Raw genomic sequence first — 17500 nt, 5'->3', positions numbered from 1 at the left:
GTGTGTGTGTGTGTGTGTGTGTGTGTGTGTGTGTGTGTGTTTATCAGGAAGAATTAAAAGATCACTCCTCCCGTGTCCACACACACACACACAGAGGAAGGCAGAGCACACCTGAGCGTGTGGGCTCGTGCACTTCAGTTTGTGGTGTACACAGGAATGAGGTCAGACGCGGAGCTCCTCATTGCACGCGCTGATTATTATTAGATTCCTTTTTGAGCCAATGAAAAGCGAGTGGGCGTGTTTTGGCGCAGGAAAGGCTGGAGACAGCTGCTGATTGGCTGTCCGCCGCCGCTATTATAACATTGGAAAGGAATAAAGCTGCATGAAAGAGAATAGAAGTGTGTAGAAACGTACAGAGCGCGTTATAGAGAGAGAGAGAGAGAGAGAGAGAGAGAGAGAGAGAGAGAGCCCTGTGCTGGGCTTACATCTGCTGCTCCTGCGTGCTGTGAACAGGGAAGGATATGCAGAAGGAGTCAGAAATCTTCCGATTCTCCACCAGAGCTCTGCCGCACACACTCACACTGAGAGCCAGCACACACACTCCTGGATGCTGCTGCACGATCATAAAGCCCCGACACAGAAGTTTAGACTCGCACTAAGCACGACTGAAGGCGCGTGCAGCCCTGCCTCAGCTCAGGACACTGTATTATTATCAGACTGAGTCTCGGACTGCTGAAGCGATGGTCCAGAGATCCAGCAGCAGCAGCAGCGCGCTGTTTGACGGGGACTCCTCCGACTCCGGCGCGCTGGATCTGGACACACATGCTGCCTCCCCGAGTCCCGGCTCCACGGCGTCCGGCGGGGACAAGCTCGACCCCGGCTGGTGCAAAACCCCCAGCGGCCACATCAAGAGACCGATGAACGCCTTCATGGTGTGGTCGCAGATCGAGCGGCGCAAGATCATGGAGCAGTCGCCAGACATGCACAACGCGGAGATCTCCAAGCGGCTGGGCAAGCGCTGGAAGCTGCTGAAAGACGGAGACAAGATCCCGTTCATCCGGGAGGCGGAGCGGCTCAGGCTCAAGCACATGGCGGACTACCCGGACTACAAGTACCGTCCGAGGAAGAAGGTCAAGTCGAGCGGCTCCAAGCCGAGCGAGAAGCTGAGCATCTCCAAGCCGTCCTCCAAGAAGAGATCTGCGGGGAAACCGCACAAGAAGGACCCGGGACCCGCCGATCACCACTCGCTGTATAAAGCCAAGGCGGCGGAGAAGAAGCAGAGCCCGGAGCAGAAGAAGCTGCTGTACATCTTCAGCGGCAGCAGCCCGTCTCCCGCCGCGGTGCCCGCCAGCCCGACGCTCAGCAGCTCCGCCGACTCCAGCGACCCGCTCAGCCTGTACGAGGACGCGTCGGGCAGCGGCAAGGAGGACGCGGACCCCGCCGGCGGAGCGTCCCGGTACACCGGCAGCACGCGCGCGCCCTCCCCCGCCCCGTCCGCCGCGCACTCGTCCTCTTCATCGCAGTTCTCCTCTTCCTCCGATGAGGAGCCGGACGACGACGCGCTGGACGCGAACACGAGCCCGAGCTTCGACAGCATGTCCCTGGGCAGCATCGGCTCGTCGGTGCTCGACCGAGACTTCGACATGCACTTCGACTCCGGCGCTTCGCACTTCGAGTTCCCCGATTACTGCACGCCCGAGGTGAGCCAGCTGATCTCCGGGGACTGGCTGGAGTCCACCATCTCCAACCTGGTGTTCACGGCGCACGTTTTGAACTAGAGAGAGCGGAGGAATAAACGCGTCCGAGGAGGAGCACTGAGGGATAGCAGACACCAGTATGTTTGTAAAATACGCCGCCCGGTGAGGGAGGGGTCCCGCCGGAGGGTCGCTGCGGTGACCGGGCGGAGGAGCGCGGCGGCGGGCTGGAGGCGATCATTTCCCGGTGCTCGACCACCGGAGACGATCACGAGGAGGTACCGGGAAGAGAAACGCGCTCTGAACTGGAAAACTGTGATTGATTTTTGCACGTACGTGAAGGCGGGCTCCGGTCCTCCGTTTTTAATCAGTTTTACTCCTAAAGAGACTTTGAGAACTCTCCGGTTCTGAGCTCCGGACTCTGTGTTGGTGTCCGGCATATACTGGGGGATTATTATGGATGAGGTGGGTCTGCTAAAGCGATGAACCCGCTTTGTTTTTTACACACTGAAAGGGAAACGCACGCATGTCTTCTGTGTCCTCTTGTCCTCTTTCTGTCCAACAGTTAAAGCAGCGTTAGGGTTATTTAATGATAGATGGCGCTATGTTTGATTTCCTACTGCAGGAAGAACTCAATCACCAGCTGTTCCCATTCTTAACTTCAGGACTCAAACACACACTCAACTTTATATGCTCTCTACAATTCAGGGCCAGAACTCTTCAGTTTGGAGGCTGTTGAGGTGCTGTTAGTTTGTATCGCGGCTCTTTGCTTGTCTGTGTTCTCAGATGCCATGTTTTGATATGGATGTGTTTATATACTGGCCAAACGGTTCGTCTTCTGTTGACTCGCATCTGTCCGTCTCCTTCTCCGATGAAGGGCTAGAGTTTTACCTTGTTTTTTATATTTAAATGTAGACTTTTGACACTTAAAGAGAGGAAACCTTTGATTATTTTCTAAGTGTATTTTTGTACAAATATATATAAATATGGGGGGTGTCGATCTGTGTTTTGGGTTTCCTGATTTGAAGATCCAGGTGTGTCGATGATCAGACCTCCTGTTTCATGTTTACAGTCTCGATCTGCAGGCGTCTTAAAGACACACGCACACACACACGCACACACACACACAGCTCAAGCCACATGTGCTTCGTTTTTACATTCTCTCTCTCTGAGCGTGCCGAATTAAACCGATTGTAGCTTTAATCGAGCGATTTTTCTGGGTGTTTTGTATCTTGAGGAGCCACTGGACGGAGGAGCGTAACTCATGTTCAAATGGGCGGTCATGAAGCGCGTTCTGCTCATTGTATTTGAATATTTAATCTTTTCTACCTGTCGGATTAGTATAGCTCGTTGTTTTAGTATCTGAAGGCATGGTGAATAGATTTGTATTTCTGATTCAGGTTTATATATCTGTTGTGTTAAGAAAACAATGACTCTGTGTACAGCTGTGTCATACGCGGACGGATACAGTGTGTGTTTGTGTATGTTGTGGCGCTTTATATCCACATGCACTAGAGCGATCTTTCTATCCTCGCCCACTTCATTTCGAGATGGTGGTTAAGGATTTTTATATATGTACTGTTGAAATATATGAACTTTATTTCATCCATTCTGTGCAATATGCTGTGTAGAAATCTTGTTTTGTCCAATCATCACGCTTTAAGGGGGAATCACGCCAGCTTATCGTGTCCAGTCACTGCCTGTCAGATGGTTCATATTTACTCTGTACAGAACTTTTTTCATAAAGGAAATAAACTCAGCTGGAACTGAACCCTAGACTGCTCTCTCTCTCTTTCTCTGAGTGAGTGTGTGTGTGTGTGTGTGTGTGTGTGTGTGTTTCATTTGCATAAGTGGGCGTGCCTCAGTCTGCTTGTCTGTTTGGACTTGCAAACCACACATCACTGGCCTCAACGACTTTAACGCTCCACAACAGCAGCAGCTGCGCGTGTAGTGTGAGGAAGTGCAGTGAGCGGAGGCTGCAGTACTGCGCATGCGCTGGACGCTGCAACGCTGAAGGTGCACCCGGTGACCGGCGCTTCCTCCTCCTCTTCCTCTTCCTCCAGACTGTCTGGGCTCCTCGGAGGGGGAAGGGCCGCCATCACACACACACGCGCTGGAGAATCTGTCTCTCTGGTCGGCCATTGTGCTCCTGTATTCTCCTGTATTACTGGCTCCTCCATGAAAAGAGAAAGCTGTGTCTCTGATAACAACTAGCTCTCTATTTCACTGAAGCACAGCACTCGTGTGAGTTCACTAAAACACACACTCTCTCTCTCTCTCTCTCTCTCTCACACACACACACGCACGCACGCACGCACGCACGCACGCACGCACGCACACACACACACACACACACACACACACACACACACACAGGGCAGTCAGTGGTGCTCGAGGAGCTGCTGCTTTTTGTGACACTAAACAGGACAGAATATGCTGGGTTGTTGTAACTTGATGTTCGGATAGACAAACACTGGGTTAAAAATAAAAGTGTCATTCAAATTGGAATTTTAGGTTTGTTCACAGTTGACCCAACATTGGTTTACACCAACCCAGCATATATTTAAAGTTTCACCTTTCACATGAGCGCTAATAATCCTCTTTAATGAAATAGTCAGTTTTGTATATTACTATAACCCAGAGTAATGGGTGGTTAAAGGAAAGCATTGCATTAAAAGGTGAAGTCTCAAAACAAACTGATGAACTTTAATATAAAATAATGATGAAGATCATGTTTAACACTGATGTCCAACTGAACCGACAGATTTCAGATCATATGTGCTGATTCTGTTTAAAGTGATGGATCTACTGTTTACAGGAGTTCAGGTGATGATTGATGAGGGTTTTGGCCAAACTGATGCTCAGCGGAGTCTTTAATATGTTCATAATCATGTAACAGAACCAATAATCAATGACACTAATGTATTACTAATATATCAGCTCAATATTCTGGATTACACTTTTATTTTAGCTTTGATGGATGAAAACAGTTTCTAAAACCTTTAACTTTTAACAGGAGTTTTAGAGCTTATATGTAATTGAACACGGAGACACATCATCATAGATAAATAATAACAGACAGATGAGTGTAGATATAAGAGCGGAGGCCGGCTGCAGGTCAGGTGTGTTTACCTGAAGAGCAGGCTCAGTGTTTCCCTTCAGGCGTCTCTTCTACAAGTTCTCTATAAACAATTATGGGTGTATTTAATTTAATTTTGGGTCAAAAATAGAAAAACAAAACCATTGGGTTAAAAACTCTGTGATTTAAATGATAATGATAAAAATAATTGACCCAGTCTTGGGTTTGTTCATATTGTTTGTTTACAGTGTCCAGTTTATAAGCCTGTGACCTACAGCTCTCTCAGCCTTCATTCATTTACAGTCAGAATACCTCGACAGTCAGTTTAGTCAATACACACGCTTTAATCCCTGCACACACACACACACACACACACACACACACACACACACACACACACACACACACACACACACACACACACACACACACACACACACCACTGCAACACTGGGTTGTTTACCTCAAATATGCTGGGTTAAAAATTGCCTTTGGAATTGATTTATAAATGAACTCAGCTTTGGTTTTGTCCATATTTAACCCAATGTTGGGTTAAAACATCCCACATTATTAGTACTAGCCTATAACACACACACACACACACACACACACACACACACATACACACACACACACACACACACACACACTAGAAATGCTACTTTTATTTCAACCAGTTCAACTGTTGGGTTGATATTTTTCATTTAACACTAATTTTTAAAAATGTACCCATGGGGTCACCTTTATCAGGCTTGTGTTTCCGCTGCCTTTCAGTGGTACTCTTTTGGTGTGCGTGCTGTCCAACAGAAATGTTCAGGTGACGTGATTCTCACTGGAGGATATGTCTACAGTAAAGCTGTACGGGTCACTCACATATCATATGAGGAGCTCTTCCCACAGAACAGATGCTTTACACACATGACACTGGTGTAATAATGTTCATTACTAACCCTTTCATCAATCAACATGACTGATTATAACTGCAGATCAATGAAATAGTCCACTGCAGCGTCTGCGATTATATGAAATAAATAAATAAATGAACACACACAGACCCTTACAGTGCCTGATATTTTACCCATTACAGATGAACTACACACAGCAGACATTTAGTCAAAAACAACTCGCAGTATATCCAGTAGCCCAGAGTCAGAGCAGAGCCCTCATCTGTGTGTGTGATCTTCAGCAGCACACGGAGCCTCTGTTAGACAGGAACTCCCTCATTCCCAGTTCAGAATAGTCCAGAAGCTGATGATCAGAGTTCAACATGGCGCTGTGTTCATCTTTTAGTTTGCTGAAAGAATCATCTGCTCCTGTGTTTGTTCCTGCTTCACTCTCACGTTCGTCCGTTTCTGAAAGGATCGAGTGTCAGAAGCTCTTCAATAATCACACACAGGGTATTATCATAAAAGTAAATTATTTAGACTTTACACACCTGAAACTTGTCTATAGCACTTGTTCACTGCTGCTCTTATAGTTGTGTGAATTGCTTCCTTGTCCACATTTGTAAGTCGCTTTGGATAAAAGCGTCTGCTAAATGACTAAATCTAAATGTAAATGTAAATGTTATCATCAGCTCATCAGATATAGCCGAGCGATCGTGAGAACAGTAACAGGACACAGGGCAGATTCTGCTCTTCTTCTTGGCTCTGTGGCTGTTCATCAAGACGCTGACATGGTTTGTTTGTGCTCGGTCGACTGTGGCTCATTATTATATGTATATATTATTATGCTGTAATGTCTCGGCTGTGTGTTTAATAATGCTGCTTTCTGTGTTTTCATTCACCAGTGAGTGACGTGTCTCTGTAGACCAACAGTGTTCAGCTGCACATCTCGCTCCGCCTTTAGGGACCCTTTTGTCATGTTGGTGCCCTTACGAAAGGGTTCTCAAAAAGGTGTACGGTAACCCTAACGCTTTTGACAGTGGAAACAGCTATAAAACCCACCGAACAGTACCGAACTGAACTGAACCGTACCACTCAGTGGAAACGGGCCAAAAATGTTAAATGTTGTAAAGTTAAAATATATAAATCAAGATATAAATATATAAGCCTGCGCTGCTGTCACTCACTCACTCCAGAGGGGTTGACTTCTGCTTGGCTTATTCTTGTGAACCTAAATAATAGTATAAAATGTGTGTCTGTCTCTCTCTGTGTGTGTCTGTCTCTCTCTGTGTGTGTGTGTGTGTGTGTGTGTGTGTGTGTGCACTAATATTACGTTTGCTGTGTGTTCAAACTACTTAATTAAAATGAGCTGAAACAACACATTTCTTGAGTTATTTGGGGGAAACTTAATTGTTTTTAGTTCAGTCCACTTAAATTTGTACAAACGATTACGTTGACTTAATCCATTAATGTTGTGTGCAACCCAGCACTCCACTGTGTGTGTGTGTGTGTGTGTGTGTGTGTGTGTGTGTGTGTGTGTGTGTGTGTGTGAGGGCTGAAATCTCTGCGCTCCTCGCTGCTCCACTTCTCCAGCAAGTTTTCTCTGTGCTGTTGTTTAGTAGTGTGTGTGTGTGTTTGTGTGTGTGTGTGTGTGTGTGCGTGTGTGTGTGTGTGTGTGTGTGAGGGCGGGGCTGCAGTCAGATGAATAAGGCGCGGCAGATCTCCTTCACACGTGCAGACAAAGCGCGCATCAACACTCGCTGGAAAAGTTTCCCGGAGCCGCGATAGAACTGGAGCCCAGAGCCGGTACCGGAGCCCGGATCCGCAGGTGAGAGTCCGCCGCTGCTGGAGCCCCGGGCCGCACTGGAGCTCTCTCTGCCCGGCGCGGAGTCTGCAAACTTCTGCTGGAGTTCAGTGGAGCTGAAGTTCAACACAAAGCCGGAGAACAGAGCCTTTGTTCGGAGAGATGCTCAGCACACACACACACACACACACACACACACACACACACACGCACACACACACACACACACCTGCATGTGTTTCTGAGAGCAGATTTAAGTTGTTTGGCACTTTCGGCGCTGGCGGGAGCGGGGATGGAGGAAGAGAAGCTGTCAGAAGTTGATTGGTTGAGGAAGTTTTGACCGTGAAGTGATTCCGAGTTAATCTGCAGTAATAATAGTAATTAAAGCGCAGTGTGTGTTCATGATGTGCTCTCACTCATTAGTGCAGACAGGGCTGTGCTGCAACACTGATGTCATTTAGTGTGAGCGGTACTGATAACTCACTGTGTTTAAAGTCCTGCTGTGGTGTGTTATTGATGGAGTGTGTTTATTGTGTGTGTTTCTGAGCTGGAGCTGTTGATGCTGGGAGATACTGATGGTGTGTGTGTGTGTGTGTGTGTGCAGGAGCAACAGGTACAGCAGCGGATCCTTTGTTTCTGAACTTGGGAAACACACACGCTGGAGTTTCTTTGTTCTGCAGAAACACACGGAGGAGGACAGGAGGAGCTGCTGCACTGCAGAGCCGGTATTATTCATTAAACTCTACAGTTTGCTTATGAAAATAATACATTTATCTTATTAACATAACTCTAAATATTGGTTATCTGCGCTGGAGTTATTAACGAGATTAATAATATCAGCCTGTTCTTATTAATCCCTTATTTCCGACACGATGTGTTCAGATAAACGAGAGAATAAAACTGCAGATCCGCGCATTGATCCTGAAGTGATTATTGATCTTCTTATTAGTTTGATTTCCGCTAATTCTTGATCGGCATATGGATGTTTACACTAATATCTCTGTGTTTCAGTATTTCTGCAGACTTTTCCTCTTGTTTTATTTCACATTAATGTACTTGTGTTGCTTTCTCCGACAATGCGCGCAGTAAATCTACAACTGGAGCAGAAATACATCCGACAAACCCGACAATAGGGTCTAGTCCAGGTCAGTACAGTAATGCAGTAAAGTCAGGGGAATAACACAGGCCACATGTGAAGCTGTTGAGACCTTTACATTTCTGTTTTCTACATTTGCTCCTGTTAAATAATAAGTGTTCAACTCATTTCTTTAACTTTAGTTTGTTGTGAGCTGCGGCCGAAGCAGCAGTGCAGCTGCAGCAGAGATCTGCAGGGTTATTCCTGATAATATCCTCATAATAAACGCTTATTAAATGGATATTTGATGTGTTTATTTGTGTGTGAGATGCTCAAACGCTCTTTTCTGGAGCTAAATGATCTGTTTCTCCACGCAGGCCGGTGTGGATCCGACATCTCGAGCTCTGGAGAACACAAGGCCCCCTTTAGGGATTTATTTCATTATTCCTCTACTGCTGGATATGTTACTGTGCCTCGGGATTACTGGAATATTGATGAGCAGAACGGCCGCATCTCCGCGTCTGTCTGAAGGTAAGGCCCTTCGGTCTGAAACGCGCGTGCTGTGTGCTTAACAAATAAACAAATAAATAAATAAACACGGTAATATTGAGCTACTACTGTAAACAGCGTTATCTCAGTTATTAACGCTTCGCTGTTATCAATGACAAAAAAAGTTACTTATGGAAAACACTGCGCAGGAGCATTGCGCATCTGACCGTGTGTGTGTGTGTGTGTGTGTGTGTGGTTCAGGAAAGTGGCTATCAGGTCTTGCATTTTACTGTGGTTTTTTTACACTAATCATGCTGGGTCATTTCTGTCCATATTGATTAAAAACGATAAATATTCTACGATGAATAAAACCGCTTTAAATGCAGAGGAGCATGGCGCACCTGAGTGTGTGTGTGTCTGTGCGCGCGCGCGCGCTCGCGTGTGTGTGTGTGTGTAAACGTGGTCCAGGAAAGCGTGTGGACTGCACTATCAGGTGTTTTATTTTAAATTGTACATTGTAGTGTTTTTTTTTACACCAATGCTGGGTCATTTCAACCCAAATCAGCAAAGATGGAGCAACTCATGTAGATAAACACAACTTTAGATGCACACAGGGGCACTGCGCATCTAAGTGTGTGTGTGTGTGTGTGTGTGTGTGTGTAGACTATCGGGTCTTGAATATACTCTGGTGTACTATAGTGTATTACACGTGTATATTTACACTCTAAAATGCCGAGAATGCAATTAACGAATTAAATTGGATATTAAATATGGACGAGCCTAAATTTAGGGTTGCATTTGTTCTTATAAATGATAATTGTAATGCAAATAAATACAAACTTTTGTATATACGTGACCCCAAATAAGCCAGTATTGGAGAGAGAGGGGGAGAGAGAGAGAGAGAGAGAGAGAGAGAGAGAGTGTGTGTGTGCGTGTGTGTGTGTGTGTGCTGTGAGTCCGGAATGATGAGCTCAGACTGCGACGAACCAGCCGAGCGGCTCCTCGGGCTATGATGTCATCAGGGTCCAGCATGATGTCATCGGCAGCCAATCAAACGCGAGCGGGAATCGGTCGAGCTAATGAGGCGGCTGCAGGAGAGCGCGTGGCCCCGCCCACCGCACGTGTTGTCCATGTCGGATGTCTGAGTGCAGAAAGGCAGAATAATGGAGCTCAGAAACCGCGTTAGAGGTGATGATGATGGAGAGAGCGAGGGATGAAGAGCATAGATGTAAAGAAAGAGGCTGCTGTGGGGGATTTATGCATGAAGAATAACATCACTGAAGTTTGATTGACACAGCAGAGAGGGTTAGCACTGACCTCAGGCTTTAGTTCTTCAGTATGTCCTGCCATAATGGCGATGCTGTGATGGACTGCACAGTTAAAGGGTCAGGTCACCCAACAATGATCATATACTCATTATCTGCTCCACCTCAAGTGATTATAAACCTTTATGAGTCTCGTTCTTCTATTGAACACAAAAGAAGATATTTTGAAAAATGTTGAAAACCGGTAGCCATCGACTTCCATAGTTTCCTTAAAAATTGGCAGTTCATTCTGCTGTGACAGTGAGTTTCCTCAACCATTGATGAAGTCAATGTTAGCGGTTTCCAGCATTCTTCAGAATATCTGCTTTAGTGTTCAACAGTGGAGAAGCTCATAAAGGTTTGGAGGAGGTAAAGCTGAGCAGATACTGACAGCATGTTCATTGGTGTGTGTGAACACACTGCTCTGTCTGCACTCTGATCATGTCTGTAAAGCAGCAGCTCTCCCTATTGTAGGATTCATCTGTTTACATGTTCTCTGATTAGTTTCTGCTGCTGAATGCAGTATGGGGCTGCTCCTGTCTGCTCTCTCCACTCGGCAGTCCTGTATGAAGGCTCCGGCACACTTCAACAGCAGGTTTATGAAGCACGATGCAGCGCTTAACCTGACGGAGGATTGGGGGACTAAGGGTTTCTGTGCTGGACACTGAATAAAGATCTCCAGCTTTAATAGACTTCAGGTTTATTAATCAGACAAATGACACACACACACACGCACACGCACACGCACACACACACACACACACTGGTGAATCTCAGTGAGGACGAGCTCTCACACTCACAGCTTTACACTTCTGCTGTTTCAGCAACTCTGACATCTGATTCACACACAACACACACGCTTCACACACAACACACACGCTTCACACACAACACACACGCTTCAAACACAATACCAGTATAGTAACCTGGTATTACTATACTAGTGGGGACATTTGGTCTCCACACTGAGAGGAATATAACACACACACACACACACACCCGCACACGCACACACACGCGCGCGCACACACACACACACATACACAAGCATGTAAAACTCGTCACACATACACACTCCTGCTGGTTCTTTTGCTGGTTTGGGTAGGAGAACACACATGCTCTCTCTCTCTCTTTCTCTCTCTCTCACACACACACACACACACACACACACACACACACACTGCGTTTGGCAGGATCTGTGTCGGCTTCAGGAATGCTGATGCTCTTTACACCCTGTCTGGGATGTGAATGAGAGCGGCTGCTCCTGCTTCAGCCAGACTGTGTGTGTGTGTGTGTGTGTGTGTGTGTGTGTGTGTGTGTGTGTGTGTGTGTGTGTGATGACAGTAGCGGGCTGTCTGCTCTTGCCAAACGTGCACTTTCCTGGCCTGTGGAGCGTGTGTGTGTGTGTGTGTGTGTGTGTGTGTCTGTGTCTGTCAGATCACTTCGGCCTCCAGTGTTTAAAGTGGGCGTGTTTGGATGCGGATCACATACACACACACACGCACACACACACACACACACACACACACACACACACACACACACACACACATACACACACACACTGGAGGATCAGGCTGAGATAACACATCAGATCAGCTGCATCCTCCACAGTCCTGAGGTGTTCTGCGGATTCATCATGAAGACCCCCGCTGACCTGAGGACAGAGCTGAAGCAGCGTCAGGGGGCTGTAAAGTGTGTGTGTGTGTGTGTGTTTAGTGAATGCACTGCTCAAATGCTCTTCTTACTCAGAGTTTCTGTCTTGTTTCTCCAAATATCTACAGACTCTTAAATCCAGCATTCTCTAGACACAAGCAGAGATACGGTGTTGTGTTCAGAATAATGAGTCCAGATGAAGAGAGTTTCTCATGAAGACAAGCAGAACCATCTGACTATGGACAACTCAAAAAAGGAGAAGCTGTCTTCATGTGGACTCTTTATTTCTGAACACAAGACTGTGTTGTGGACTTGTCTGGTAAATGTTTAGATATCTGGGTTAGAAAGAGGACAGAATCTCAGAGTAAGAGCAGCATGTGTTGAGTGTTAGAGCTGCTCTGTGTTTGCGTTGGTGAGGACGCTCTCCCTCACTCATTAACCTTTCCTAATACTCTGCATGTATTAATAATGATAGCAGGAAAGGTCAGCGGATCCCCATCTGCAGCACTGCTTGTGTTGGTGTCAGTCCTCCAGAAGAGAACAGGTTCAGTGTAAACCCAACTGTAGAGGTGTCAGAAACAGCATCTCCACACTCACATATATTCCCATTCAGCTGTTCATCTGAGACCCAAAGCAGGATGTGGAATGGCCCGTTTCCACTGACTGCTACAGTACGGTATGGTACGGGTCGGTGCGGGTCACCTTTATCAGGCTTGCGTTTCCACCTTCATGATTCAGTTTCTGAAACTATTGCTCCTTTGTTTTTTCGTGCTTCTCTCTCGTGTTTGTCGTGTTCTTGTGTGAAAGGATCAGGAGAACACGTCTATAGTCATGCGCACGTTATCATCATCAGCCCAAAAAGTTCATCATTTCAGATATAGACGTGATGGCGAGCTCCCTGGAGAAAGTTAAACCGCTCACGCTGTTAGACGGCCTCGTAAAACAGTAGCAGGACACAGCAGGTTCTGCTCTTCTTGGCTTTGTGGCTGTTCATCAAGACGACATGGTTTGTTTGGGCTCGGGTGGACCGTGGCTTGTTGTGTAGATATTATGATGGTGTAATGTCTCGTCTGTGTATTTAAAATGGCGCTTCCTTTGTTTTCATTCTCCTGCTTCTGTGAGTGACGCATCTCTGTAAACCAATAGCCTTCAGCTGTGCGTCTAGCTCCGCCTTTGCAGAGGGGGACTACTAAGTGGTCCACTACAGTTCGCTTTTAGGTACACTTTGGCAGTGGAGACGGCTATAAAGCGCACTGAACCGAACCGAACCACTCAGTGGAAACAAGCCATGAGATCACATTAAGGAGAACACAAGGGAGAGGACTGATAGCCCCACCCTGAAGGACTGATAGCCCTTCCCTAAAGGACTGATAGCCCCACCCTAAAGGACTGACAGCCCCGCCCTAAAAGACTGACAGCCCCGCCCTAAAGGACTGATAGCCCCACCCTAAAGGACTGACAGCCCCGCCCTAAAAGACTGACAGCCCCGCCCTAAAGGACTGATAGCCCCACCCTAAATGATTGATAGCTCCACCCTAAATGACAGATAGCTCCACCCTAAATGACAGATAGCTCCACCCTAATGGTCTTTTTTATGTGACCAGAGATGAAGAAAGCGGCAGAGGGAAGGTTATGATATTTGATTAAAGATTATGAGAGCAAATTCATTGTTACAAAATAATGAAGCGCACAGGCACATCGTTCATAACAAGCACTACTATAGACATACCACCTCACACACACACACACACAGACACACACACACACACACACACACACACACACACACACACACACACACACACACACACACACACTTTAATACAGTAAAACAAATGACTGTATAGGCTGTAAAGTAACAATGTACTACAATGTTGTGATGTAGTGCAAACATTTTGAATAGTTTCATAGTAACATTATTATTATTATTATTATCATTATTATTATTATTATTATTATTATTATTATTATCATTATTATTATTATTATCATTATTATTATTATTATCATTATTATTATTATTATTATTATTATTATCATTATTATTATTATTATCATTATTATTATTATCATTATTATTATTATTATTATTATTATTATTATTATTATTATTATTATTATCATTATTATTATTATTATCATTATTATTATTATTATTATTATTATTATTATTATTATTACAAAATAATATATATTATATATATTATATATATATTATTAATATTATCACTATTACAATTATTATTATTATTATTATTATTATTAATATTATTATTATTGTTATTATTATTAATATTATCAATATTATTATTATTATTATTATTATTATTATTATTATTATTATTAATATTATCACTATTATTATTATTATTATTATTATTATTAATATTATTATTATTATTATTGTTATTATTATTAATATTATCAATATTATTATTATTATTATTATTATTATTATTATTATTAATATTAATATTATCACTATTATTATTATTATTATTATTATTATTATTATTATTATTATTATTAATAATATTAATATTATCAATATTATTATTATTATTATTATTATTAATATTATTATTATTATTGTTATTATTATTAATATTATCAATATTATTATTATTATTATTATTATTATTAATAATATTAATATTATCACTATTATTATTATTATTATTATTATTATTATTATTATTATTATTAATATTATTATTATTGTTATTATTATTATTATTATTTATATTAACACTATTATTATTATTTATATTATCACTATTATTATTATTATTATTATTAATGTTATATCAATAATATTGGCACCGTTGTGTGTGTCTGTTGTTGGAGTGATAGTTGACTGTATGGTAAACTCTCCTGTTGTGTCCTGTGCACATTGACCGGCAGCAGATGACAGCAGTCTGACTGAATGATGAGAAACTGAAGTGTGTTGTTTCTTCAGATGATTTAGCCGTGATCTTCAGGCGTTTGGCGTGTTGAACGTGTTCCTCCAGTATCTGCAGTGCTCCACTGACCTCATCAGAACTGGTGTGACGGGAAACTCTGGAACTGAGAATAAACACAGAGTTAGTCAACAGTGTTCAGTGCTGATGTACAGTAACGTGATGAGGGATTCAGGGCAGAGCAGCTGAAGATCAGTACTATTATTCCAGATCCTGATCGCTCTCATTCTCTTTACCTGCGTCACCTCATGTGTTTATAACCTGTGATGAACAGTGTGAGATGAGCAGTTATATTAGCTGAAGCCATTAACCTGAGGCAGGGCTGTGATTGGCGTTCAGTAATCTTCACTTCAGGACACACGGTCATTAAGACTCAAGCCTTCACACGTCCACTCACTTCATTCTCTCTTTATTTACACACGTTTACATCATTCTGCTGTTATTGATCATGTGTAATATAGTCTAGTTTTGACCTTAATCAAATAAACATCTTTACATTAGAATTAGAGATCATGAGCTCCGTCATCTAAAGCAATATTCAGCTTCAGTCATATCTGCTATGTAAGGAGGGGGTCATACAGTTAAACACACTGATCTACAGTAAGACCTGCTATATCATGAGGAAGGTCTTACAGCAGCTCTCACTGTCCTGTAAATACCTGTATTCTATTATGGGGAGGTTATTGCATGTGTTTTAAGTGTCGGCAGATGATTATTGATTATTGATTTATGGTCTCATAATAGTTATAATGTTTAACGTTAGATTAAAGGCAGTAATAAGCTGATTTAGCTCTCTCAGAATCTCTCTTCTTTTTTCTTGCTGGCGTATGATGAAGGTCAGATTTAATTTCAGACATTTCTTGATCTTTTCTATCATGATGACTGACTCCTTGTGTGTGTGTGTACGCCTGCAGTGTCTGTAAGCGTGTGTGTTTGTGTGTGCTGTTTATCTCACAGTGCTCAGGTTCGTCTGCTGTTTCTGCTGGTATGAAGTGTGTATTGTCTGGAATGTCAGACTGCAGTGATTTACACACACTGAGGAAGTGAGAACTGTGTGAACACACTGCTGGAATATGAGTGTGTCGGGATAGAAGACACTCAATAACTCGTCTGACCTGTCTGTCTGTCTGTCTGTCTGTCTGTCTATGTGTTTTCCCCTGTCTCCCTCTTTCTTTGTATACGCATGTCTGTCTGTTTATCTCTCTGTCTGTCTCTCTGTCTGTCTGTTCACCCATCTGTCTGTCTGTCTGTCTGGCCATCCATCTGTCTGTCTGTTGATCCATCTCTCTGTCTCTTTGTTCATCTGTCCATCCATCTATCTGTCTAGCAATCTGTCTATTTCCGTCCGTCCGTCTCTCTGTCTATCCACATCTGTCAGTCTGTCCGTCTGTCCACCTATCTGTCTGTCTGTCCGTCTGTCTCTCTGTCTGTCTGTTAATCCATGTGTCTCTCTGTCTGTCTGTCTGTTTGTCCAGCTGTCTGTCCACCTATCTGTCTGTCTGTCGGTCTGTCTCTCTGTCTGTCTGTTAATCCATCTGTCTCTCTGTCTGTCTGTTCATTTATCTGTCTCTCTGTCTGTCTGTCTGTTTGTCCAGCTGTCTGTCCACCTATCTGTCTGTCCGTCTGTCTGTGCCACTGATCCTCCAGCTTAAGCCCGTCAGCACACTGATGTTAATGCCGCTTGTATTTCCACACTGCTGAACTGTGTCAGATGGTAATCACAGAGCGGCGGCGGCTGCGGCAGCGTCTGATTGGCTGAACTCAGATCAGTTTATGGATGTCCCTATGCTAAGATCATATCCACATCTTCATCTGTGCTCCCAAACACATTTCAGCTCCATTTAGGTGTGTGTATTGTCCTGATGTGATGACCTGCCGTCAGTGAATGTGGATATTGAATCTGCGTAACCTTTCTGAGATGGACGATATGCCCTCAGGGAGATCTTATCATCCACAATGGGTCCACATTCTGATTTCCTGCATGCTGCTGTAATGTGTGCATCATCTAACATCATGACACACGTCAGCCAGGCGTTCAGCAGTCTGCACGATTGCTGTTATGTGCAGCACACCGTCGCAAATGAAATGAAATGGTAGTGAACATAAACAGCTGCCGTTCCAGCGCTTGCTTCATGAGCAGTAATGAGGAGGAACTGAATTACCCAGCTTCTTCTGGGAGATTGCAGTGGAGGCACAGAGCAGTTGTGTTGTGTTGCACTGATGTCCTTCAGGCCTCCGTCATTCATCTTCAGCTGTGGGTAACCAGAACCGCTGGCTGACCTGCAGATGAACCTGCAGATCTCACTCACAGGAGCTTCAGTTCAGCCTTCTAATGCATTTCATTCTGGACCACAAGTGGATCTGCAGGATCAAGTGAGGTCCAGCTGATGAAGTCCAGCTGATGAAGTCCAGCTGATGAAGTTCATCTGATGATGTCCAAGTGAAGAAGTCCAGCTGATGATGTCCAAGTGAAGAAGTCCAGCTGATGAAGTCCAGCTGATGAAGTCCAGCTGATGAAGTTCATCTGATGATGTCCAGCTGATGAAGTCCAGCTGATGTTTGAGCAAAGAGTGGAGGATCTTCTGCATCTGTGATCATGAACCTCTGTGCAGATC

At 44.1% G+C, this 17500-nt stretch overlaps 1 protein-coding gene and 1 long non-coding RNA gene across 2 annotated transcripts in view; both read left to right on the top strand.

The window, feature by feature from the left end:
• The first annotated feature begins 349 nt into the window (after window positions 1-349).
• Window positions 350-3410, top strand: sox4b (SRY-box transcription factor 4b). Its single transcript, XM_056475446.1, has one exon. It carries the CDS (start codon window positions 681-683, stop codon window positions 1716-1718), a length of 1038 nt encoding a protein of 345 aa, XP_056331421.1. The 5' UTR covers window positions 350-680; the 3' UTR covers window positions 1719-3410.
• Window positions 3411-7254: 3844 nt separating this feature from the next.
• Window positions 7255-17500, top strand: part of LOC130243454 (uncharacterized) — a 61001-nt gene continuing 50755 nt past the window's right edge. The window contains exons 1-3 of the long non-coding RNA XR_008839143.1: window positions 7255-7425; window positions 8006-8126; window positions 8854-9007. This is a non-coding gene — a long non-coding RNA (uncharacterized LOC130243454). The remainder of the gene's footprint in view (window positions 7426-8005; window positions 8127-8853; window positions 9008-17500) is intronic.

Source organism: Danio aesculapii, chromosome 16 (genome assembly GCF_903798145.1).
Source record: "Danio aesculapii chromosome 16, fDanAes4.1, whole genome shotgun sequence".
NCBI classification, from domain to species: Eukaryota; Metazoa; Chordata; class Actinopteri; order Cypriniformes; family Danionidae; genus Danio; species Danio aesculapii.
This window is presented reverse-complemented; position numbering and strand designations above follow the sequence as displayed.

Coding starts and splice junctions, on each gene's coding strand:
- sox4b (XM_056475446.1), top strand. CDS start 681: ATGGTCCAGAGATCCAGCAGCAGCAGCAGCGCGCTGTTTGACGGGGAC.